This window comes from Macrobrachium rosenbergii, chromosome 56, assembly GCF_040412425.1.
Source record: "Macrobrachium rosenbergii isolate ZJJX-2024 chromosome 56, ASM4041242v1, whole genome shotgun sequence".
Classification (NCBI taxonomy): domain Eukaryota; kingdom Metazoa; phylum Arthropoda; class Malacostraca; order Decapoda; family Palaemonidae; genus Macrobrachium; species Macrobrachium rosenbergii.
The window spans coordinates 18,950,219-18,977,429 of record NC_089796.1 but is presented as its reverse complement, the minus strand read 5'-3'; the positions used below and the strand labels follow the sequence as shown (position 1 = coordinate 18,977,429).

Below are 27,211 nucleotides of genomic sequence, written 5' to 3'. Positions count from 1 at the left end.
ATCGGTAGTGGCTTCTAATAGACAGCACTCTTCTCTTCTCTCTCCCGCATGAAGATTTATAGCTTGGAGGTAATCCATTTAGCAGGTGTCAGGTTGCCATTCAACGAATCGGGTTGAGGCAATCCTGTTTGTCGCCAAGGCCGATCGACTCCTCAGGGACTTCTTAGGAAGCAGGTGCTTGACAAAAGCTGCAGAATCAGACTGAGGCTCTTGCACACTCTTTCCAGATGCTGTCAAGTTTATTGTAATGGGGTTCTAAAGAGTGATGGCTATGTCCCTTCGGATCCGTGACTGTTGGCAGCCTAATGAATTTATCTCAAGAGGTCTGGCTCACCAGGCGAATGCGTTTGGCTTTGTCTACGACATTTGGAGCAGGAAAGTCGAAATTTCTATCTTGGTCATCTTCCCCCTCAGTATCCTGATGTTCATAAGAGGGATTGCTTGGAACACCATTAGCCTTAGCCAGTATAACGAATGTGGTTGCTTCTAACTCATGTCTCCGGTGTCGGCAATTATGCATCGTCGAGGATACAGAGTGTTGAGGTGTCTAGACGATTAGTTAATCCTTGCCTCCTCTCTAGATGAGTTAGTAAGAGCGAGGGAATTCTATGGAATTTTTAACCCATTCAGGTAGGAGGATTCTCTCTCTTTCTTTGAGGGTTTTCACAACCCTGGAGAGGATCCAGTCAGTCCTTCAGCAGATAGAAGGTTCTCACCCAGTGAAAACGGCCAGTACCAGCTTGGAAGCTCTAGAGAATGTCTTCTCTCTCTCTCTCTAATCCAGGGCCTCGTGTCCAGATGCACCTTCTCTTCAGGTATGTCTCAGGAATCACTGGGACTTCCACAACGAGAACGCAGTTATAGTCGGGAGCCATTCTTGCCTGTTGGATCATCTGTGGTAGTCAGTAGTGCATCTGACACGGGGAAGGTCTATCGACTCCCCTCTTCCAGACATTCATCTGTACAAAGATGCCTCAGATCAAGGTTGGAAAACATCCTTGGAGGAAACCCAGGCCTCAGGCCTCTGGGAGGGTTCAGGAACGAGAGGAGTCAATACATCTTCGTGAAAATCAGGGCTGTAAAGAAAGCCCTCAGTTGTTTTCAGTCCTAGTGTGCAACAGAGTACAGTAGTGGCTATGTTTAGTGACGGCATAATTGCTGTGTCGTATCTGAAGAACTGAGGGGGGGGGAACAGGCTCAACAGAACTGTATTATAGCACAGAGAGTCCTGAGAGGGTGCGAAGAACGAAAAGTGTCTCTTCTTCCCAATTTATATCCGAAGTTCAACGCATCAACGATTCGCTAAGTAGCCCTGGCCAGGCATTGTGGGGAGAGTGGACTTTTGGCTCTGAAGTAATATGTCAGGTTCTCTGGAAGTGGCCAGCAACTGTCGACTTATTCACTACGTGATTAAACCATCATCTTCCTGTTTACTTCTCACCAATGGTGGTCCGCATGTCGATAGGCATCAATGGCACGTTACAAATTGGAATCACATGCAGGTGTATGCCTTTTCTCCATCTGGTCTCATTCATCAGGTAATAGGGAAATTGCGGGAGAGTGTCAAGACGTCTATGACTCCATTAGCTCCCTGCTTGCCATAACACGCTTGGCTCGAACTCCAGAGCTCCTGCAGAAGTTCCATGTCCCTACCATGCAAAACTTCTCAGATGACCGCATTCTCACTATTATTATCCAAAATCTCGCTGCTGTACCTGGTTGCAGAGACTGTAGAGAGAGCTACAGACAGTCTGGACTCCCCAAAGCTGTGTCTAGATAGTTTTCTTTTAGCTGAGAAAAGCCAGCCTGTAAGTCTTACCAGGTTCAGTTGGATGAGGTACAGAAGTTAGTGTCGTAAGGAAGGTCATTCCATCTCTAGACCTTCCATAGCCAAAATAGTTGATTTTCTTTTATTCCTTCGGAAATTAATGGTCTTTCGTATTCGGCTATTGCTGACTACCGCTGAACGATTAGCGGTACAATTACTTTCCACCTTCCTGAAATCTCTAGTAGTAAGATAATCGATGATTTATTATGGTCCTTTAAGACTGAACATCCTGTCTTGCCGTCTTGCGCCCCTCTGTGGGACTTTTGGAAGTAATTCAATTTTTCTTGCGTTCTTCCTTTAAACCCATTGAAGCTATAACGTTAAGACATTATTGACTAAGAAGTTGCTTTTTCTTATGGCTTTAGCTTCAGCTAAAGGGCTGAGTGAGCTTCAGGCAGTTTCTAGGTTGGGTTCCTATCCGAGAAATGATACGTATGTCTGTCTTCTGGAATTTGTGACGAAGACAGTCAGAGGTTAAAATTCTGCCTTGTTCGTTTAAAGTTCTTATCTGCAAATGTTCATTACCAGCGATCCAGCGGAGATATCATTATGTCCGGTGCGAGCATTAAAGTCTATTTATCAAAGGCTGGGAAACTCCGTCCGCTTCCGCACACACTTCCGTCTGCAGAATCCTTCCCGTCTGCTGTCAAAGAAGCGATTAGTTACTTTCGGAGGGAGGTGATTTCCCAGGCTTCTCAGGGTTGTTCTTCATCATCTTCAGCTCTGTATTTCCCCAACCACACAGTATTCGAAGTATGTCCATTTCATATTCCTCTCCCAGGAATTATTCACTGCTGTCTATTCTGGAAGCAGCTACTTGGAAGTCCATCTCAGTGTTTTACTTACTTTACTTAGGGACGTTCGATTCGCCTCATAGCATGTAACGTCGAAGTCTATTATCTAGGATGCATTCATTTAGCTGAGGTGGTATTCACTTAGTGCGGAGGTTCGAAGGGTTATTCTCTTAGTCCACGTGTAGCAGCATGTCTATTATCTAGGGTGCGTTCATTTAGCTGAGGTGGTATTCGCTTAGTGCGGAGGTTCGGTGGGTTATTCTCTCAGTCCACGTGTAGCAGCAAAGTCTATTATCTAGGGTGCGTTCATTTAGCTGAGTGGTATTTGGTTAGTGTGGAGGTTCGGAGGATTATTCTCTTAGTCCACGTGTAGCGGCGAAGTCTATTATCTAAGGGCATTCATATAGCTGAGGTGGTATTCACTTAGTGAGGAGATTCTTAGGTTAACCAGATAGAGGAATTCCTTTTTAGTCTTTAGAATTCTTAGGCAACAGTGATAGTATAATCACATGAACTTAGGTTTAGTACGTTTTAAGTATCTTAGTCTTTGATAGTTTCCTCATGAGAGTCCAAGGGGGTGCTCTAGCAGGCAGGCTATTTCACAGTCACACCGAGATACTTCTTCGCGTCAACACATTGGGCCTTATCCACAGGATCAGTGGTTTGGCACACCGCTTCATTTCTCCATACGAGAGGCTATGAATAGCCATACGGGGAGGTCAATGACCAAGAGTACTGACCTGACTGTCGATCAAAGTACTTCCATCCTGTCGATCAAAGTACTCCATCATGTCTCACTGAAAGCATTGATTGATATGGTGAGTGTATGACTAAATGATATCTTGTGCATAGCAGATTGGTGAGCTACCATCTCTGCGGTTGTCAAAGTGGCGTGCACAGAATTGATCCTCCTCTAAATGTTGTTAATCAGCTAATTCAGGAATTCAGGAGTGAATTGCCATATGGAAGTGAATAATAAAACTCAATATTGTAATACTTACCTGAACACCTAAATGATTCTGCACTTACTTTCCCACATCAATTTCGGGACCTTGAATAAAGCAATTGACGAAAAATGCATGTCGACGCCGACCTATGTCAGCGCTTACAACCGCTTGTTATGGTAGCTCAAGTGACAGATTTTACCTGCAGCATTGGTAATGCTGGTTAAAATTCTACCAGTGGATGGGTAACTGAGAGTTGTTCGCTAGGATTAAGGCAAATTCAGGTGTTCAGTAAGTATTACAACATTAGTTTTATTATGAAACTTCATACTGTATATGACACAAATGGAACCCAATTCACTAGGAAGGATCCATGAATTTTGATATTCTTATACGGAGAAAATCTAATTCTTGGGCATTGTTCTGCTTCTCTACAGCCTATCCCTTTTGTTATGAAAGGAAGAAAATAAAACCATGTTCTCCAAAGGTGTAAGAAACCCCGATCAAAAGAGATTTAAATTGCAAAGAAACCCCCATCAAAAGAGATTTAAATTGCAAATGTCTTGCACCCCAATATTCAATATGAAATCTCAACCACATTGCAGGGAAGACCTTGATGCAAGACATTTGGTTTGTATCTACAAAACAAAATTTATTTTACAAGATTGTTTGTTCCTACAGGAATACAAACCATTCCCTTTTATATAGGAGCATCTTTCAGCACAAACTAGAAACTGGTCAAAATTTGGTAACAAGATAATTAACTAGGTGGTTAACAGGTGGAGATGGGAGGTGAGTGGAGGAGTATCTCACTCACTGACTGTCACCTTCATTTTTAGTTTTCTGTAAAAGAAAACCATTGTGCCGGCTTTGTCTGTCCGTCCGCACTTTATTCTGTCCGCACTTTATTCTGTCCACATTTTATTCTGTCCACACTTTATTCTGTCCACACTTTTTTCTGTCTGCCCTCAGATCTTAAAAACTACTGAGGTTAGAGGGCTGCAAGTTGGTATGTTGATCATCCACCTTTCAGTCATCAAATATACCAAATTGCAGCCCTCTAGCCAAAGTAGTTTTCATTTTATTTAAGGTTAAAGTTAGACATAATTGTGCTTCTGGCAACGATATAACATAGGCCACCACCAGACCGTGGTTAAAGTTTCATGGACTGTGGCTCATACAGCATTATACTGAGACCACCGAAAAATAGATCTAGTTTCAGTGGCCTTGATTATATGCTGTGGCGGCTGTACAGAAAACTCGTTTTCGGCGCATTTTTTACTTGTTTCTTTCGGCCCTATGTGAGAAGGATTTGCTATTGCGCTTCCCATGTTGACTGGTTGAAAGCTTGGTGGTGGATGAGTATTCCTCATTTTGACCTCTGTTTGGTATGTTTGTTCATTATTATTGTATAACTGGTCTGCTTTTTATTCTATGGAAAAAAAATAAGAAATATGTCACTGCGAAGGATGTGGTTACCCCTATGGGCAGTCCTTGTCACCCCTAGCAATGGAACCTGATACACTATGTACTTTTTGCAGGGGTAGGGCTTGCTCAAGGGCTTCCCTTTGCAAGGAATGTGTATTATGGGACTCACAGTGGATCAGGTTAGGGAAGAGAAGGAAGAAGGACAAGAAGCATCCACCGGCTTCACTAAGGGGAAATACTTTCCCTCATGACACCACTGGTCCCATCTAGCTCCTTCTTACCCCAATCTTCTATTCCTTTTTACTCTACAAGTGTTTCTACCTCAAAAGGGAGTAACACCAGGCCTCAGACTAAATCTACTCGCTCAAGGGTGTAGATGGTTCTGATGGAGCACCAGCAGCTGCGTTTCCCTTGAATAATTCTGACTGACACTGATGCCCTGTTCTTGCAGAGAGACATTATCACTCTAGTATCTCAAGAAGGTACTGTCTTCCTTTAAAATTCTGGGAAGCCCGTCATTCACTGCCTTCTTGGGCAAACTGGCTGAGAAGGGGGCTTTAATACCGGAGACCTCATGTTTGGTCCAGGATGCATCTGCTATCCCAGCCTCTGCAGTTGCTTGCTAAGGAAGGGGATCTTCCTATAGCGGTGGTTCTCCCAATAGCAGACCCACTTGTTTCTGGTGTTTCGGCGAAGTCTTCGGTTCCAGCCTTGGTGTGTAAGATGAGTGTGTCTGGCATGGGGAAAGGGAAAAAGTGCTGGCAGCCTTCTCCTTTCATCATCGTCTTCCTCATTGTCGACTTCATCAGATGTGTCTTCCTCTGCCTCATCCCTGGACTCCATTTCACCTTGGCAGAAGTGGAAGAAGGGGAAATCAAAGACCTTGTGCAATTGGTCCAGGGGGGCTCCTTCTGTATGCTCTCCCCACTGTGGGGCATTAGAGATGCTTGCTCACAAGGTAACCATTCTACCTTTGGCAGAACTGGTGCCATGGCACTGGCTCACTTAGATTTGGGGTTTGCCTCATCCCACTGCGAGCAATTGGGCCCATGCTGGGATGAGGCTGCATGTTCTGCTTACCCTCAGTCACATGACCCCAGGGAGGCCAGTGCAGTAGACAGCCCTTCTTGCCATGTTCTCCTGGAGCCTCATAGAGAGGGGTATGAGCAACCTGTATGTTTGGCTCACTAGCAGAGGGTAGGTTTTCCTTCTCAGCCTTGTTTTGAGAACTCAAGGAGGTAGCCTACCCCATCTCTGTGCTCACAGCATTCCTGCTCTCCAGAGCTTGCGCATGCAGGGTGATCCTTCTTCAGCAAGAGGTCCCTAGTGGCTTCTTCCACCTCTTTATTTGCCTGGTTCACCTTGCTTCCAGGAGGAGAGCAGGAGGAGTGGTTCAAGGGCTATTCTTCTCCTTTGCCTTCATTCTCAGTTACAACTGAGTATCAGAGCAGAGGGGCAGCCTAGTCAAAGTCAGATCATAGTCCTGAAAGTGACTCAGCTGAGTCCTGGGCCTTCTCGCTGATGAGAGACTTGTCTGGTTCACATGACTGGGAATACCCTAGAAAGCAGAGTTCTGGTGTATCTCCTTTGGCTGAAGGGGCAGCAACTCATGCCCATGGGGATCTACTAGATCCAGATGGACCAGGACCTCTTCAGGCTGAGCTGATGCTGTAGTTTTTGGCAGTTTTCTGAGATTATTTCAATTATTCATGAGCGAAATAATCGGAGGGAGGCAACAATGGCTTCCTCCAGGTTGACTGTTTTGTCAAGGGAGATAACTTTTGGGTCCAGTTCTGAAGTGAGGCCCTCAGTCTGGTTGCCCTGGTCACAGCCTACTTGGGGTGTCTTGTAGGAGTTCCTTGCCTGTAGCAGATCAAGTAAACTCCTTTCACTGCCGTTTTCACACCAGGGGAGGTACTATGTATCTGAGAATGCAGAGGCTACTTCACTGGCACTTGATGCATCAGTCTGTAGACTGACCAATGACCTGCTGTTGGAGTGGTTATGTCAGAAAGGTGCTTCCTTCTCCGTTGCAGAGATGGCTGTAACGGAGATGACTACAAGGACCAAGCTTCAGACCATATTGTGGCTTGACCTAAGGTTGAACTTGCTTACGGCCTATCCACTTCAAGCGTCTCATCTAGAGACAAGAGGCCAATGTACTGGAGGTGTTGTTGGTGTCATGAGGCAGAACTGACTTCCCTGGCATACCAGGTACCAACCAGTGGGCGAACCTGGTTATCCTAAGAGGGGTATGATTGCCTCTCGCTTCTCTTGCCAGGTTTCACTCGAGTAACTTCATGCTTCGGAATAGTTCAGTGTTGGGCTCTTCTTTACTTTTCCCTCAGAGTAAGGTGGAAGTAGCAGGAGATCAGAGAATGGCAGAGTCCCAGAACTCTGCGGGTTTGGCAAAGCCTTCCATGTCTGGGTTAGCAAGGAAGCCTTCCTTCAAAACCAAAGACAAAGCTCCCAGCCTTCAGAGTCTTCTCAGCCCATTCGACTACTTTCCTCTGGCAATACCAAGAAGGTAGGTTACTGCTGAGGGTGGTGATTCCCCTCCTTCACTGCCATGAGTAGTGGATTGCTAGTCTCACCAATGGGCCATGTGGCAGGAGCAGGGAGCTGAGGCCTTGGTGTTATAGGATCCTATTCATGGATGTTTTTTCCCCCCCTAGGTTACTCCAAATATTTTCCAATTCTACCCTCCAGGTTTGTAGATGTCTTGTGCCGTAGAGGCTGAGGTGGAAGCGATGTTGGAGAAAGGTGCCACTGAGGTCATAGCAAACCAGTCACAGGGGTTCTACAGTCACATATTCCCAGTGAAAAAGGTGACTGGAGGTTGGTGACTGGTCATCAACCTCTCCCACTGAACAAATTTGCCGTACAGACTCAGTTCAAGATGGAAACAAACAATTGTGTTGGAATCCATCAAAGTGGGTTCATCAAAGCTTTTGGAAGTACCTCTGCTTTGTCTGCAGCGGGATCATTCACCAGTTCAAATTACAGTACTATGCTTCGGACTGGCAATGACAAGGTGTTTAACCGGGTATTCACCTTGGTGTAAGCTTAAGGTCATTCAGTGGGTATTTGCTTACTGCGATACATGAATGACTGGTTAGTCCTGTCAGCCTTGAGGATGTGACTCCTACTCGACAAAGATGGTCTTCTACAATTTTATCACATGTTGAGGGTTGTGATCAACTTGGAGAAGTCAGATCTCAACCCCATGTAGCAGGCAGAGTACCTGGGAATGCTCATGGACTCAGCAGCAGAGAGAACCTACCCCACAGACAGTGCAGCTCCTGTCCCAGCAGGAACAACCATCTCGACTTTAGGGATCATTCACCAGTTCAAATTACAGTACTATGCTTCGGACTGCCAATTGCAAGGTGTTAACCCAGGTATTCACCTTGGTGTAAGCTTAAGCTCATTCAGTGGGTATTTACTTACTGCGATACATGAATGACTGGTTAGTCCTGTCAGCCTTGAGGATGTGACTCCTACTCGACAAAGATGGTCTTCTACAGTTTTATCACATGTTGAGGGTTGTGATCAACTTGGGGGATGTTGTGTCTGACCCTCTTTTAGCTGTCAGTGCAGATGCACGAGTGGGTGGTGCATCCAGCCATTGAGCTGTCTGCAAGGTACATTCTGGGATGGCGAAGTGTTATTGCAGATCAACTCAGGCACCAGGGTCGGGTAGTGGAGACTGATCCCTACACCCTCTGGCAATAGAGGATTAGTTCTAGCTATGGAGGTCCCATGCTTAACTTAGCTGTGATCAAGCTGAACAGGAAGCTTCCTGTCTCTTGCTCCCTGGTTCCAGATTCCTGGGGTGATGATGGAAGATGCTGTCCAGTACCACTTTGACAACCTGGATGTGTATGTGTTTTCACTTTTTATTTTCATCTGCAGAATGGTAAACCAAGTATTTGTCTTTGTTGGCCACATGCTGAGTGGTATCCCAAGCTGCTGTCTCTTCTGGTTGAGGCACCAGGAGAGCTGACCCTGTGGCCCACCCTTCTGTGCCAACCACACATTCGTGGGTACCACCAGGTAATACACTCCCTGCACCTTCAAGTGGAGCTTATCCAGTTTCATGTGAGGCGCCTAATGGCAGAGTGTCGTAAGCGACACCGTCGCCGATTTGGAGTTAAGCACACTAACGTCCTCTCTGACACTCTAGTTGTTGGGAGAAGAAATTTCAGTTCAAATTTCCCACAACAACAAGGTCGAAATTCGTTTTGTAACATTACTTCTTTTCCTTAGTGACGCTGCACATGGCTGCACTGGCTGGTCTGGGTGGCAGAGAGTTGCAAGCGTCCGTGGTGCATAAAGCAATCATGAGTCCAGACGCCCTGCCACACCTCCCGCACAACCAATGAGAAAGGCTAGCCATCAGCGGAGCCGCTGGCTATCACTGCAATAAAAACATTCTTGTACCTTCCTTCCCCATGATCGCCTCTGGATTTAATGTGCTTCTTTTGTTCTTATTCATTAATAATACTGGTTCCTCTTCATCATGTCCGACGAACGAGAAATGACAATGTTCCAGGACCTTCCAGGCAGAAAGAGAGTCAGGACTTGCTAATTGGAAGCAAAATGTAGCCAAAAGCTTACGTAACAAAGGTGAGGGCGTATGTAAGAGAAAAGATCTGGTTCCATTCCAACCCCAGATTTTCATGACATACTTCAACCAGCTTTTTTTGTGATCAAGATACCTCACTGCTACTCCAGACACCCTTTCAAGATACTCCTGTGAGAATGACGGGATAATGATTTACTGGACTATGACGTTTGATTCTTGCCTGAAGTAATGGCTCTTCACGTTTTTTCCAATCAAATGTATTTTAGCCATTATTGATGGCAATTATTATTGTTTTGCAGGTGAGACAACTGTATCAGCCTCAGAGTATTCTGATTAAAATATCTTATTATCTTTCTGCTGCTTTTTTATTGTGTAAGCATTACCTTTTAGGTCTTTTGAAGTGAACAAAATCACCTAGTTATTCCTGTAATATTAAGATAATCAAGGAAATTATCCAGAATGATAAATAAAACAAAGATAATATCTTTTGGGGGGGTCCTAGAGGGGTTACAGGGGCATTGGTGTGTGTTTTTATGGGATTCAGTGTACCGCAGTATAAGATTGATTTCAAGATGAATGCAGTCATCGCTTTATCTTTCGGCATGCATTAAACTCTTGGCTATTTTGTTTGCAGTGATGGTTTGAAAGCAGACACAATAACCTTTTATTTTAAACAAGCCCCCAGTGTCGTACCTCATTTAAATGCTGAGATATCGCATTCTGAAAGTAGTCAAACTTTGACTGCGTTTTTCTCCAATTTTAGTTTTTGGTGCTTGAGACACTCTGCCGTTAAGCGCATCATGTGTGAGAAGGAGGCTTTTCTCACAGGGCTGCAAGGAAGATGTCTGAGTACAATTGATGTGATAATAGAGGTACCTCTCTGGTCAAGATGTCTGTTCAGCAGATCACAGACTTCCTCACCTATCTTTGCCAAGACAGGCTTCTCTCAGTAATTGCAGGCAGTCCTTGCTTATCGGCAGCGTTGGTTAATGGCGTTTCGGTATTACGATGCTTGGCTAACGACGTCGTTAACCAGATTTTCGGCGTCGGTAAGTGTTTATCAGTATCAGTAAGCGGTTTACTGGCGTCAGTAAGTGGTTTATCGGCACTGACAAGCAGTTAATGGCGCCGATAAGCAGTTTATTGGTGCTTATGACCTAAACGCCATTTATTACCATAATTATTGGCGACTTTCAGTTATCTGCACTCGGCTGGGAACGGAACCCTCACCATTAACCAGGGACTGCCTGTACATAGCTACTGCTCTGTCCTATCACATTTTTTTTCAACTAAAGGGAAGCTAGACCTCTCCTCTTTGGTTGAGCTATTTCGAACAGTCTTGTCCCCATTGGAAACTCTGCCCTGTAGTGGGAGTTGTCCCACCAGGGTGCCCTTTGAGCCCTTGTCTTGTTCCTCAGACCAAGACATTACACTTAAGACTGTGTTCCTCTTAGCTCTGGTTTTGGTGAAGTGAGTGGGGGAGTTGCATGACCTGTCCTATCTTGTCTGGCATTTGGGAGGGTGGGGACCTCTCATTCTCCTTTGTGCCTGAGTTAGTGACCAAAACTTAGGATCTGTCTTTCCAAGATAAGCAGTTTGAGAGAAAGAGGTGTCCAGGAACACCCTTTCTGACTTCATGAAGTAATCAGTGGGACCTATACCTCCTCCTCCTCCAAGGAGGTTGGCCATCCTTCTTTTGTGAGGACTCACAAAGTCAGGGTATGGGTCTGTCCCTTGCTTTTTAGAAGAACTTTTCAGTTATCCAGGTAATGAGGGCATGTTTCTAGCATCACCAATGTACCTTTACCTCATTCTGTCATTCTACCTGAGGGATGTTACCCACCAAGTCCCTAACCACCTTCTCCTGGGTACCTGTGGTGGCTGCCCAACAAGTTGTGTAGTCACTCAAGCTCTGGATTCAGACAGGGTCAGTATCGTATCTAATGTATCTAGGCCCAGTGTAAGGCTAAGGTGTGAAAGAGGAATGCCTGGATTCCCTTTCCCTTATTCTTTTAGGAGCTGCTTCCAGGTCAAAGTACATGCTAGAGTTGGACAAATTACAGGTGAGTGCACTTTGGGTATGTATTCTCATTTGGGATAGGGAAGTATTTGCTTGTCCTCTCCCCTATAACAAGGGGGAAAGTGGGTACGGTAGTGTTTAGTTCTAAACCCAGACAGTTCCCGGTTAACGGCAGCCTTGGTTAATGGCAATCCGGTTTTACGGTGCTTGTCTTGCGAAAAAATCAGCAATTTTTGGTGCCGAAAATCAACTATCTCCACTTATCGGTGCCAATAATTGGATATTGGCGCCAATACATACCTAACAGAGGCGCCGATAACCGAAAATCGGCACTTTTTGGCGCGACAAGCCCCAAATTTCGCTGAAAAAGCCCGAAAATCACTGATTTTTGGTTATCATCACACCCTCAGAACAGAACCCCCACCAATAACCGAGGACTGCCTGTACTTATAATAGCCAGAACTAAACTGCCTTCCAACATGAAGTTTCTTACTGGAAGCATCATGGTTCTGTGAAGCATTCCTAACCCAAGTAACCCCTGCTTGCTTTAGAAGGGGCACTCTGGGCCCAGGCCCTACTACTCTGGCCAACTTTTTTGCCAGACTGGTAGGAGGTTACAGGAGCTATGTTTCCCCTGTTTGTGAAGCAACTGGGATCATGGCAATTCCATGGCGGCTTTCAACTTCAGTCATTCGTAGAGGACCTCCCTCCCTCCAAAAGAGTAAGTCTCCTATATAAAAGGCAGTGGTTCGTATTCCTGTAGGAACAAGTGAATTTTAAAAATAATTTTTGCTTTTCCTATGTATATTTAGTCCCACCTCACCTGCCTCAATCAGTCCCTGCACTTGTAGGAAAGGTAAAGACAACGGTTGGTGAGAGAGGGATACTCCCCAACTCATCCCCCAACTGCACTTGTAGGTAAGGTAGAGACAACGGTCGATGAGAGAGGGATACTCCCCAACTCATCCCCCGAATTCACCTGTTCAACACCTGGTTAACTGCCTCTTAACCAAAGTCTCATCTAGTTTCCAGCTCACAATGAAAGATAATCCTATTTAAAAGGTTCTGGTTTGTATAGCAGAAAAAATATAAAATTTTATTCTAAATTTTGTATATTTCTGCAAATTACGAATCATTGCCATACTGTAGCCAATTACCTAATGAGGCAGAAAGGCAGCTAAAGTAAAAATCAACTCTACAATTAGTCATACAGTAAACCCCGCGTATTCGCGTTCTTATGGTTCGCGGACTCACGCATTTACAGGTTCCTCTGTGGAACAGATCTAGCCATCATTCCCGGAAAATTCGCCCATTCGCGGTATTTTTCACTGAGAAATATTCACTAATTACTGTATTTTCATATATTTTTCATGAATAAATGCACTTTTTGTGATAAAACTAAAATACTCAGGTATAAGCATTTTGCAGGTTTTTCTTGGTTTAAGCTATCAAAATGGGCAGTTCTAAGTGTTTTTAGATGGGTTTTAAGCATTCGCGGATTTGACCTATTCGCTGGGGGGTGTGGGATGCATCCACTGTACTGTCAACTGGCTTGTGGATGTAGCATCACTAAAAGTGTCAGTTCTGTGAGAAACAGATAGCTTTAATCTTGTTATCCCCAACACAAACTTGCCCAGCTAAGCAAAGGGACAACTTCATGATTGCTACAATTTCTGGAACTTTTATTCATGTAGAGTTTCAGGAGTTTTAATACTGTATACAGTATTAAATCCTAAGTCACAACTGCTTCTGTCCAACAGATCCAAATCACCTTGTAGAATTTCAAAAGTTATTCCTATAAAACCTTAGAATCCTCAGCATTTTGGGACTTATTATTAGACATTCAATCAGTTTTTATTCATTTATTGGGCCAGTTGTATTAGGATCAACCCTATACAGTACCCAGGTTACTGAATAAGTCTCTGCCATTAGCAGAACTGTCAGCAAACCCATGCATAAGCCCACAAAGGAAAGATCTCCTAAAAGAATAGATGTGTCAAAGTTTTTAGCTTTCTCTGTTCATGCACAAAGTTGGCTCACCTTCAAAAGTGTTGCAAGGAATGGGAGAGAATATTTCTGTCAGTCTTTTTAACTTCTCTGCTCTTTCAGTAGCATATTTTTGGGGAGAGCTCACGAGTACTAGAGAGTCCAGCCATCAGTGGTAAGTGGGAATGGGACTTAAGTAGGGGGAGCAGTGGAGAATGGGAAGGAGAGGAAGAGGAGACTTAGGAAGCTGAAGATGCATTATCATCATCATGAAATAAATTACGTCTTAAAATTTAAATAGTTCAGATCCCAGGAATGAGGAGGAAGAAAAGGTAGGGGAAACAGAATCTCTTGCAAGATAAGAACTCTCGCCTGTTGAATTTTTCTTACGTAAAAACATGATATAAGTTCTTGACCAAGAAGTACAACACCTATTAAGACACCATATTACCATATTATAAGAAATAAATCAAATATTTCAAGTGTTAATGTAAAATAAATATTTGTTAATATTTTTTGTTTGGAAACTTGTATGAAAGTTCTAGACCAAGAAGTACAACACCTATTAAGACACCATATTATTAGAAATAAAGCAAATATTTCAAGTGTTAATGTAAAATAAATATTTGTGTTGATATTTTTTGTTTGGAGACTTGTATGAAAAGAAGCTTAGACTGATGAGTTTTGCCCGTGCATTTTTTGTGCAAAAGATACTGAATTTCACCCTCTTTAAGCCCCACTTCCACTACAATTTCTGCCAGTTAAGTTGCCATTTACATTTTCGCTCTGGCTTGGATTGTAGTTGAAAGGTTGATATGCTGTCTGTATTGCAAAATTCACTGCAAAAACTGCAGCCTGGAGCTATGTTCTGGGAGAATGAAGATGAACAGGGGGAATTTGTGGGGTTTGTTTTGACATACAATATATGCTTACTGATAATGAATACAATTACAAGAGTAATTATGACAGAAGCTCTTTCAGTGACAGAAACTCTTTCTTTATTCCTATATGTACCGTCATCTTTTGTAAGGACTACCTTTGATGAAAACTGAACTTGGTATGCAGCATCACTTTTTCTTCAGCTGCCTTGCTGTGCAGATGCACTAACCATCTCTCACCATGGCTCTTGTTAGAGCCCACTTTAATATTTTCTTGCTTGGGTGCTCTAGCTTGTTTGTGGATTGCACTCACTGTGTGTTAAAATGATGACGCTTCGATAAGCCTTCCTTAGCAAGAAAGTTCTGTGAACGTCTGTGGACATAATGGTGAACAATTATGTCTTGCCTGCTGTTTGAGAAGCCCAACTGCTAATGTCCTCAACAAGTTCAAAAAGCAGGGAGTTGTGAATTGGGTATAACAAAATGCTAGAGTGATCTCGGAGATAACAGATGAAGACACCATCTTGAGTGTTGCCATACTTCAAGTGGTAGTGATAAAGAATAAGGACAAACAAGCACAGGAAGGGACATGAAAGTTTGCATCAGATACATCTGAGACTACTGTATTCAAGTTTTCTGAGAGATGTTCTACTAAAGCTTAAAAGTCATTCAGTACCAAGTAATCCGCATGGACTGCTAAGCTAAGAGAGCAGCATCTGTTAAACAGGCCACCAATTTATGACAGATTTAAGGAAGCAGCTAAAAGAGTCTGTGACTGCTCATCTGCCACTCATTCCCCATCACCTCCAACAATCCCTGACCTACTTCTCCATGGGTCTCACAGATTAGTACCAACAAAAACATGTGCTTGGAGGCTAAGTTAACTGGATGTAATATTTATTAACTTACAGTACATGATTTTATGTCCGGGCATTTTACATTAATCACAATACAATACAGTTGTAAAATTAACATAGATGGCACTAATATTTACTGGTAAAATTGATGATCAACAACAGATGGTAGGTGACCAGACTTTTAGTTAGTTTTGATAATTTGAAATGAGTTTGGTCACAAGGAAGCGAAATTATTAGATTTCTACAGTGCCTTGATAAGTATGCTATTCAAAACACTTAATTTTTTAATGTAAGACTTTTCATCACTGTGAACAGATTCTGATTTTGGGGGTAAGAAACTTACAATACAGTAATGAGTTTCACCACTTCATCTGGGCTAAGAATGCCTCAGTGCTTATTTTGTTTAGGTATTATTAGTATTATTAATAATTCCACTCAAATTTTCCTTTTCTTCTGTGATATTACTATAGGCTAAGATAAACTTGTTACTGGGATGCTTGAAAGGAATTACTGGTGTGTGGAAGGACTTGATAAATGCAACAAGCATTCTCCTTCTGTGGATTCAAATCCAAAGAAATGGTTCTTCATTTTTATATGTACTGGGAATATTTGGTATCCTAGGAATCAGTGAATCTTGGCAAAGGGACTGATTGGCACGGCACAAAGCATTTCCATCAATTCATAATGATTTTGTACTATTCTAAACCTATTACCTGTATTAATCTGTTATGGTACTGTATCTTTTTTGACGGACATACCATTTACTATTCTATTATTTGGTAATTTTTCTGATGAACATTTAATGTTTACAGTGCAGTACAGTACTCCTGTACTGTCATGAAGACGGTATTTATAGTTATGTACCGATTAGGATTCCTTTTGAAAATCAAGACAGCCTTTCTCAAACTTCTTACATTTCAAAGTTCTTTCAGAACCACTCAAGTGTATGATGCTTAAATGTTCTTTGAAATATTTGTTGTTACATTTGTAGATGAACTCTTGTCAATAATGGTTTAGGAATTCTACATTATAAAAAATTATATAGTGTATTATTTAGGCTTAGTAAATTACAGGAATTTCTGCTGCAATATACTGTATGCATTTTGGAGAGGATACCTGACTGACTAACAACAGAATTTCCAGTAAAAAAAAAAATGAATAATTCTCAGAAGACTTGCAGCTCACACAGAAAATAATGCACCTTGGACAGTTCAAGAATGCAAAATCACATTAACTCAGAAATACTGTGTGAAATACAGAAGCTTACCAAGCTTCAACATATGCAGAACAGTGCAAGTAAGTTTAAAAACTATAAAAATATTTCAAAATAATTAAAAAATTTCAAAAGTATTTAAAAGCCTTTCAACTGCACTGTTGCAGTATACTTGTGAACTACATTTACAAATTCATATGAAGATATCTAACTACTGTAACCAGTAAATCATGGAGACAACATAAGTTTCAACATAATTTTTTGAGTGTTTTCAAAACCTGTAAGTAGAATGCAAGAGATAACCAATTTAACAATAATAATAAATGTATATGAATGATAAAATTTAACAAATTTAAAGTTTCATGCTTAACTGTGTGGGGCCACATAATGAGAAAAAGAAACTTTAAAGTGGTGAGTCAACTGCACTTTGCATACTTTATTCCCGGTGCAAGTCATGCAGTCATGTATGTGTGAATATAACACATTCGCTTATAAATTTCTGATGATAAATGGTTGTCAAGAAAATTAAAGACATACAACCAATATCAGTCTTGCAACACTTATCCAAAAACTGAAAATGTGTTGACAGAGATACCGTATCATGAAATGAAGCAGCTGTACAGTGAAGTGAAGGGGCCTTGTGAGTCTAAAAGAGGCCCTGATTTATATAAAGCTTGCTACCTGAGTGGCAGCTGCAGCAGACAGGAGAGGTAGTAGGAGCAGCAGCAGCAGTAGAAGCAGCGTTATCAACTAGGAGGTCCGCATACCTGGAGGCTTACGATCAGGACCTCCTTCAGCATTTCCCCGGCCACTGTCACCCTTCCCTCGTACTCTAGGTCGTGGCACTGACTTAGACCGGGTCTTTGCACGGGATCCGCTGCAACATGCAAGTGTCAACAACATACTATACCTCATTCACCCTACGGGTCTGCTTCCTGTGTTTAGTGCCCAAAATACAGTAATCACTATTGCTACATGGAACAGTGTTTTGCCTCTGCGCTAGGCCTTGGCAGTGAGATACAACATCGAAAATAACTATACTGTACTACTGATCTACTGAGAAAGGAAAAAACAGTAGTATCCTACAGATGATAAAATCAATAAGCATTAGTAAACAAACCAAAATTTGGAGGAGTTTAATAATGCAGAATAGAACCTACACTTACTACTGCACTGCAAGTATAATACTTACTATCTACATAGGTTAAGAGTTAAGTGAAATAAACATATGGCAATTATGCAATAAAGTCCATGCATTTTTATGCCAAAAATTTCCTATCATGGAATTCTTGATATTGACTAGCTGCATTCTTTAAGCAAATGCTTCTTAGTATACTTTATGAGAGGCTAAACAAATTTAAGAAGGAAATAAAAGGAATGCCAATAATAAAAAATTGCCAAATCATGCTGTAGGCATTCATAGAACTTTTTCATTATTCAAATGAACTTCAGAAACCTTTAGAATTATTCTTCCATATATTTACTGCTGTTTACTTGAATCTACTCTATCAATTCTTTTTGGATAGAAGAGGCTTTATGTGAGGAGAGAATGTTAACTACAGTATTTACAATACAGTACAGTATCTAGTATGTCTTGCAGAGGTGATTTTTTGTGAACCATTCTAATATTCATTTAACATATGGTGTATATGATCTTATACAATATGCGTACAATATACTGAACAATAGTTTGTTTAGTTCTCAAAGTTGTGACTAACATAAAAACTAAAATTCATAAAATTAACAACCCTTAATAATGGAAGTGCAACACTCAAAATACTTCTGAACAATATTACCACAAAGTCACTTTATTATAAATTGGGGTTAACTGATGAATTCAAGATACTACCAACTGAACACCTTTCTAAATAGAGTAATGTTTATCTTGTGGCATACCAACAAAGACTATTGTTTTTATTTTTCAACTATGAGTATCTATGAATTTACTTTTGCTGTAATCTGAGTATCTATGAATTTACTTTTGCTGTAATTCAAAACTCTGCTAACTGGTTTATTCAATAAAATGAGGAAAATAGCCTTTCACAAAGTATTCCTGCCCTAAATTTATGGACAAGCTTGTTATTAAACTTTCAAAAGGAGTATACAGTATTATTATAGTATATAAAAAATTTACAGCATGCACTCAGTTACAAAGGGTCCTCAAGGACTGGAAAAGATTCACAGCTACTTAACGTATAAGAGAGTGTCTTACTGTTCTTTATTTCAGAATATAAGGACAATTGACATGAATGATCTACATTTTGGTTTTCACCCATGGAAATTTATTTACTGTATATTCAAGCTGGCAATCTGTTAATACCAATATCAGACTGCACCTAGAAATGCAACTTCTCCAGTCCATGTAGCTCTTGATATCATACACAATTTATTGTACCATCAAAACAAAGTCTTTGGGTTAGCAGTGTACCATCAAAACAAACAGTCTTTGGGTTAGCAAAGTTGCAGTGCAGTTAACAACCAGGAACTCTGGCTTGTGATTCAGTATACTGTAGTGTAATCAGCTGCTAATCTCAACTTAAAAGCCAGAAGCATCTCATGATTAATACCAGCTGCTCTGATACTTTTTAAGTATTTCTGGGCTTGTGATGCGTACTGTGTTTGTTTTCTATCAATTTTCCTTGGTTTGTTATTCCTTAAATATAAGATATTCACAGGTACCGAATGCAGTGATAGGTCACTTCCTTATCAATTATGAGATGACAGGTTTAATATTTTGTTTGAGCCTACCTTCTGCTTATCCCATAAGGTGGTTTGGATTTACTTTATATGTACTAACTTTCAGGAAATTTGTTCTTATATAGGCTATGGATATATTTGAAATAACCATTTAGGATGAAATTCCCCTAAAGAGATATAGGCTATGGATATATCTGAAATAACCATTTAGGATGAAATTCCCCTAAAAAGATTTTATAGTTTACACAGTACTTGTTCAAACCTTTGTACTGTACTGTACCATCATTATTAGATTCAGTCTATGATCTTTTATTATTCTTGCCATTTTACTTTAAGTTTCATAATATTACATACTTGCACTTCGAGGTATGCTTAAAGTCAGTGCCCAAAACTGCAAAAAGTTCTTTGTGGCACATTACACCTCAGCCAGCACCCAGAACAAGCCAGTATCCTTTCCATAAGTTTTACTGAAGAAACCCTAAGCCTTTACTACCCATGTGACTTTGACTTAAAATGCACTGTGGTGATTTTCATCTGTGGATACTGCAATTTCATCAACTGGGTTTCCAAAATGCGAGATACCAAAACACTAGTCAGAATCCATGGTCACCAAATACACTGCATTTAGTCTAGCTCAAGTGGTGTTTGTTTTTTATTGGTATAAGTTAGTTGACATAAATTAGCCAATTACCACCCAGGCTGAAGAGGTTGCATTTCTGAGTCATGGTTGATGTTATGGCAAAACCTGTTCATGAGTCTCATTTTTAACTTATTAGTTACATCTACCTTTATAAAAGGACTCCCTTTGAACAATCATGCATGCTATGAAGAATGGAAGTAAAAGTTACTGCACTACATCTCGTTTCACGTACAGTATTGTACTTTACAGCACTGTCTTTGTGCTTTACTAATATTAATTTAAAGATATTATTGAGACAGAATCTATGATTTAGTAGCAAAACAATCTACTACGATATAAGAGAAAGTACCTAAGTGCTTTCCACAGAGCAGTTTAAAGGATGATAAGCAGTTACTGTATAAACTAATTTTGGTACTTGCCAAAATTAAAATGTTGCTTGATAAACTTTAAGTAGCTGTTACAGCACTGTACAGCACAGAACTTCAATTATTTCCTAACACAAACACTACTGTGCATCAAAATGGGCTCTATAGTTCATCATTCCATAACATAAATTTGCTGTGATGAATCAGTGTACAGTAACAATAGTAATACTGATTGTGAAACACCAACTGAGGGTGCATCAGTTAGTACTTTGTGCAGTTACAGTACATACAGTATTTGTGAAAAGTTGTGGTAGAATGCACTTTCTTCAAGATTTATATATTCTTAAAAAATTATGTCCTGGAGACTTGAATACTGTAACAGCAGTAGAATAAACGGCCTTCATATTTCAGTGACGAATGATTCGAAAATGATAATCATTCTGGTTTCATCTCCAAAACCCTGCTGAAGTACTCTGCTCTTTGGAAAGCATTTCACCAAGATTTTTCAATGAACTACATTATTTTGCTTTTTAGCTACAGTTTAAAGTCTGCTCATACATAAGCCTTTGTAGCAAAACAAAAATGAGTCTCATGTTGGACATCTACGAAGAAACCAAAGTAAAGGTAAGGGACAAATATATGTTTATGATTTCAATGTACAATAATTTGCTTACTGCACACTAAAGAAAGTTCACTAAAGAAAGTTCTTGCAATTCAAAAATTGCTATGTCTTGAGTATTACAAATCAGGAAAATTTAAAAACTGTACATCCAAAAAAAAAGATTGCAAGAGTTGACAAAACATATTTTGTAAAAATTTTCACAAAATGGCAAAAAAAAAAAAAAAAAAAAAAAAAAAAAAAAAAAAAAAAAAAAAAAAAGCTGACCTGTATCCTTTACAAGCAATAAAATGTAATCAGGTGCTCTTATGGTAGTAGTTTTAGGCTATACAGGGTATTTCTGCAAGCCATAAAAAGTAGTAACATAGCAGCCCTAAAAAACAGTAACTCTTACAGTAGTTTGTATGAATAAGCTATAGTCAAGTTGTCTCCAGATGGGACTTTACCTCACTTTGAGTGTTATATGTAAGTGTAAGGAAATTTACAGATTAATTCTAGGACAGTACAGTCTCATATATTATTGAATTCAGAATACAGTAATAAAAAACTGTACTCTACTGTTCATATGTTTGTCAGTTTTGGCCCACTGATATATTCCTACCTTTTACCAGGTCCCATTCCTGGAGACATATTCTTGTTTCTCACAGTTGGCTTTCTCACTGAGGGCATTGCAGCACCATCCTGTCCATTTTCCCAGCTGTTTCGGCGGCCACCTCTGCTGTTGCGCTCACGGCCACCGCTGCCTGTTCCCGTCAGGTCATTGAGACTAGAAATTGGATGAAGAGTAGTTTAAATACAAAATAAAATAACTCATTAAATGCTTTTAGTTTCTTATTTACAGTGTATTTTAACCTTAAGATAATAAAAAAAAAGATATGTATACAGCTCTATTATTAACTTAACATAGCAATTATTGCATGACCTGTCTTTTTTGTTCATAACTGAAAGCCTCATCAAAATCACCAGCTAAATATAGATTTATATACAGTACATTTTAAAACTACACCCTCCCATCAAAATGATTCACAAAACTTTTACTTTAAAGGATAAATTTGACAAAACTTCTTGTTTTAAAATTCACCACCTCATGAGAATGAAAATGTAACATTACACATTACTAACTAATCTTTACACATTTACCTTTTCCCAATACGTCGTTTTTCAAGTTCCTTATTGATTGACTCAGGCAAACGATGGGGTATCCCACCACCACTACTACCAGGAGCTGAGCCTGAAGCTGTAGGAACATCCTAAAGGTAGAAAAAAAAAAACCATCATTATAGACAAGATAAATGACTAAAGTATATAGTACTGGTATTTGGTAATGTATTCTACAACTGTAACAGTTTAATTTTTTTTCTATTCCTCAAAACTTGGAAAAATTATAAAGAGCCTCACCCTTCCTCTAGAGGAATCATTAAGAGGATTAATCCACACTTGAGAAGAGGATGAGGATGAAGGCAAAGAACGTGACCTGAAAGAGCTGTTGACCTGGGACCTGTTTCTACCTGACAGAATGCCATTTAGGGCTTTGAAGTTTCCAGTCATGGAGGCATTTAAAATCTCATCACCAGACACCATGGGTTGAGCAGGCACAATTGGTGATCGCCGGCACACACTAAAATGAAATGACATGCCACAATAAAGTTTTGAAATCTTGATCATGATGTTTTGTCTAAGTAAATCAAATACCTAATGCATGAAATCAAAGATTCTTGATGAGTTCCTGTGACTTTTGATTTTACAAAACCATACATAAAATAATTACTGTTTGTATAAGAAATTCAGGTATGTGACATTATGCTCCTATTTTCTACATGTATACCATACAGTCAGTTGTTTGCCGCCATATTTTCTAAAAGATACCACAGTTATATTCTAGGTTTCTAATATTTGGCCAACACTTTACTACTTACTTAATGCTGCTGTAAAAAGTATTGTAGTTTTTTAACTTTACACATAATGAAATGATCAATTCTATAGTAAACAGTGGTCACAAAGCTATTCCTGAAATAAAAATGTTGGGTAAGCTGTACTACTTTTATTTCAATGTACAGTAATATACTTTTTTATTCTTTAAATCATACAGCATTAAAATGCCAGCAAAATAACCATATAGTACTCTGTTGTTAAAGTGCTCTAGGTACAGTGTATCTCATCAATGCTCATCTCATTAAAGCCAACATCAAAAAAGCACCACAAAGAATGCCTTTCCAGATGTGCAGTAGCAAGCAAATACTGTACAGTAGTGCAGCAACATGCATGTGCTTTATCACCTAAGAAAGAGGTAAATCCATACTGTCTTTAAAACTGGTGAGTATTTTTGCCAGACATCTAACAGTTTGTTGCCTCTGGAGGAGGGCTGAACTAATTCATGTAAGTTGCAAGTACTTTCCATTAACATTACTTACTTTGCATCATGCCCTTTCTGTGTATCAGGATTGTGTGTCTCTGAATTCCACAAAAATCATAGTACAGTACCATAATAAATGCCTGTACCTCATGTATCCTTTTAACTGTTGGTTATGAAAGTTTGGCTTCTGAACTAAGTCTTCCTAGGCCCTTGGCCGAAGACTTGGACATCTAACTGAATCGTAATTTGTAAAATAAGAACGTGCAAAAAACATATATTTACGCCATAGAATAACATCATAAAAAAAGCTTTGTATTGTAATCAGAAAAGAGCATGTGCACTGAAATTATTACAATGTAATAAAACACCGAGCCCATAAAGTAATATAAAAGTAAAGCATGAAGCTTTCCTTCAGGTTCAACTGTTTAATGTTTCTGATGCCTGAAAAGTATGAAATATAAATAGCTCAAATATATCTACTGTAACTGATACTTACTATACCATGAATGCTCTTCAAATAAACTTACGTACGGTAGAACTGGAGTTCTCAAAGTATAAATAATCTGACCAATTTTAATACAAAAAATGGAAATGTAGCAATTTGGATCTCAATAAATACTGAAACAGTTATCATTACTGTGTGCAGAAGTGTAACCAAACCACCTTGTCAAATTTGTAGCCTATCACAGGTCTTGCCCAAGCAGTTTGTTCTTTAATGTGGGGATGGGAACTGGAGCAAGAAAAAGACAGTTGGATAGTCATGTTAGAAGACCCTGAAGGGAATAGATGAAAAGGCAGAAAGTGATGCAGATAGGGCTGAAGGGATGCATTACAGAACCTTAGTACTGTCTACAGTATAAAATAAACATAGTAACCCTCTACTGGCCCAAAACAAATAATTATTATTTATTGTATTACTACAATAAAGCAGCTTAACAACACCACTCAGTCACATTTCTAGGGTCTTACATGGCTTGCCAGGGTCTTGCATGACTTGCCTAAAGGATTTACTTTTGCTTGAAAGAAGAAAAATGGAACAAAGTAAAACTGAAGTTGGAAAGTTTAAAGTGGGAAGAAAATTAATTAAGTATATCTTACTTTAACCAGACCACTGAGAAAATAAAGAGATAGATGAAAAGTGAGATGAGGCTGAATGAATGCCACAAAGGAGTAAATGTGATATTTGTATATTCCATAGATATTATTATTATTATTATTATTATTATTATTATTATTATTATTATTATTATTATTATTATCATAAATAAGATTGACAAAACCACTGAGTAACATTTCTAATTTACATGGGGCTTACCTTAAGAATTTGTTCTTAGATGAAAATTGGAGCAAGTTAAAGTAAAAGGAATTAGACAGCCAAGTAAGAAGAAACAAAAGGGAACAGGTGAAAATTAAAAAGCAGAAAGTAAATGCTGCATGAGCTTAAGAGACAGTGCAAAGAACCTTTAGTATCATTTACAGTGCCCCAGACAAGGCATTCTGTAAGTGGTGTTCCCTACAGGCACTAAGATGGTAACAAATAAGTCCCTACATCACACATCTAAATATCAATCCAAAAGCAGGCTTAATTCAACAAACAATCACAAAACATGGGACTATCACAGGAGCCATTGATCAAGCAAGACATATTGCAGGGGGTCACTCACCTCTCATCTTTAGCTGATTTACTAACAGTATCAGTTCCCCTGCAATGAAGAGTGACCAAAAAGGTTTTAAAAGTCTAATATGCTCTAGCAACTGATCTACCTGGCACTGCAAACATCTTTTTATCGACCTAATCAAGCACTGATACACTTGCATTTATTTTTTCCATTTAAAGAATGAAAATAATTCTGCAAGTGACTGCAAAACTTGACTGGACCCATACAAATTATTTTCATGTTTCAAGTATAGGTGCTCCTAAATCTTATTTAAGAGGGTGCAAATAAAAATGAGAAGCTAAGAAAATGCTAAAAGAAGACACAAATCCCTTCTCTTAGGACAGGATCATTCATACTAAACAAGACTGCATTCAGGAGAAATTAAATTACATCCGTTTCTAAATCTTCACACCACATTTTTCAGGTACTACTTGGATGAAAGAAATATTGTGCTTCTTTTGATTCATTTTCTATTTTCTATGCATGCATTGCTTTTTCACCTGACTCATAATTTTATTCTAGCTCAAATGGCAAGTTGAACATGAAACATGCAGTTTTATGAAAACTTTTAGTCATTACATATGGAATGAATAAAAAGAGTATAACTAATATATTTGTACATATCAAGAAAGTAATAAATTACACACTAAATACCATCATTCAGTAACATTTTAACAATACAAGAATTTGCAATTAAAAGCATTTGCATATACAATATATAACTGGGAAACATTCAGTGCACAATAATTCTGGATACTGTCTAAAGCTCTTTACAAGCAATAATTCTACTTCCTACTGTCCAACAGCTACCTTCAAAAATCCTTGAAGTCTACTTTACTAAGTAAAAAGCTTTAATGCAAAATAAGAGCATTACTGATATCAGAGATCCAGTGGCTGCTAGCATTTTAAGGGTAAAATTACCTGCTAACATCCTCGAGTTTTCTCAGCAGTCGTTCATTTTCCTTGCACACTAAGTCTTGATCCCTTGCCAGTGCTTCTGTTACTGCCTACAATAATTTTAATTCATTAGTTTCCTTTTGTATTCCTACAATTTGTTAATAACATGCAAATTAGAGATCTCATTTTATTTGAATATCTAATCCATTTCCTATGTTGATAAAATTCTACTTTATTCTATAGTTTATTATAATTTGGTAAGAAAAATTTGATATAAAAAACATTACAGGAAAATTAAATGTACTTTGGTAAAATTTTCATATGAAAACTGACAAAGAGCAACTTATTTCATATCAAGAATATTGCACAAATTTAGCTCAACAGCATTAAAAAGAAGAAACCTGCATCGCACACTTAAATTTTACTATGTCCACACCAAAGTTCAGCACGAAGCAGGAATACCTTACATTTACTGTATAATAAATTCGTACTCTATACAGAAAAGTACAGTAATAAGAAAATCTATATTATCATTACCTGAAGTTCTTTGTTCTCCCTCATAACATTTTCATGCTGTATCATATACTGCTGTACAAGATTGATGAGTTCTGCATTATCAAGACTTGCTAGTTTTTCTTTATCAACTCTAAAAGATGCCTGGCGAGATGGCATTGTTGGATGGACTGAAAAACACAAAAAGAGAATATTACTTCATCAGAATTCCTGCTAATATAATATATTACAGCCATATAAATTTTCCTTCATCATAACCTACACACATACAGTATATGTTTGCATATAACATCACATAAGTGGTAAACTGATATATACAACAGTATCAGAGAACACATTAAACTTGAAATTGCTGTTTCACAGCAATGGGATTGGGTGGTCTTTTCTATATAATGTAGTCAGATCTTTCCTTAACTGCTAAGAATGGGAGTCTTCAGATAAGAAGCAAGCCTTGGCTAATTTAGATTTATACTAACCTTCCTATCTTATGTCTAGTAAGAACAGAAATACATTTATCAGTAATTAAAGGAGACATCTCCCATTGGTAATGCATCCAAAAAAAAAAAGCATATTCTGGTAGGCCTCACTTTAGGACACCATTTGCTAAGAAATATCTCTTTGATCTGAAAAATTCAGCCAGAAATAACTCTTCCTTAATATGACAAAAAAATTGCTCTCAGAGCAATTACATATGGGAGTACCCAATAATATATCAAGGGTCATCTGGGCTCAGGTGACTGTTTTGTGTACATATCTGTTGATGAGCAGTGCAGTGGAGGACAAAACGTTGCTTCCTTTAGCGTTCTCCTTCCTTTTCCAATATAGCTGTGAGGAATTTATTATTATTATATTAGCCTAATGTAATTAGAAAAGCAGAATACTGTACTACAAGTCAAAGGGATCTGACCAGGGAAATGGACCAGTACAGAAGAA

The 27,211-nt window shown here is 39.3% G+C and overlaps 1 protein-coding gene across 9 annotated transcripts in view; it reads right to left on the bottom strand.

Moving 5' to 3' along the window:
- Positions 1–27,211, bottom strand: part of LOC136836291 (kinesin-like protein KIF12) — a 147,257-nt gene that overhangs the window by 6,808 nt on the left and 113,238 nt on the right. For 2 of the 9 annotated variants that reach the window (XM_067100355.1, XM_067100356.1), the window contains exons 15-21: positions 26,303–26,448; positions 25,790–25,875; positions 24,875–24,913; positions 22,256–22,475; positions 21,998–22,107; positions 21,459–21,623; positions 17,140–17,413 (exon numbers count right to left, since the gene is read on the bottom strand). In XM_067100355.1, the coding sequence (XP_066956456.1) occupies positions 17,287–17,413; positions 21,459–21,623; positions 21,998–22,107; positions 22,256–22,475; positions 24,875–24,913; positions 25,790–25,875; positions 26,303–26,448 (893 nt within the window). In that variant the 3' untranslated portion in view covers positions 17,140–17,286. Of the gene's footprint in view, positions 1–16,353; positions 17,414–21,458; positions 21,624–21,997; positions 22,108–22,255; positions 22,476–24,874; positions 24,914–25,789; positions 25,876–26,302; positions 26,449–27,211 lie in introns of those variants that run through there. The other 7 variants (XM_067100357.1, XM_067100362.1, XM_067100360.1 and 4 more) reach the window with 5 other exon arrangements.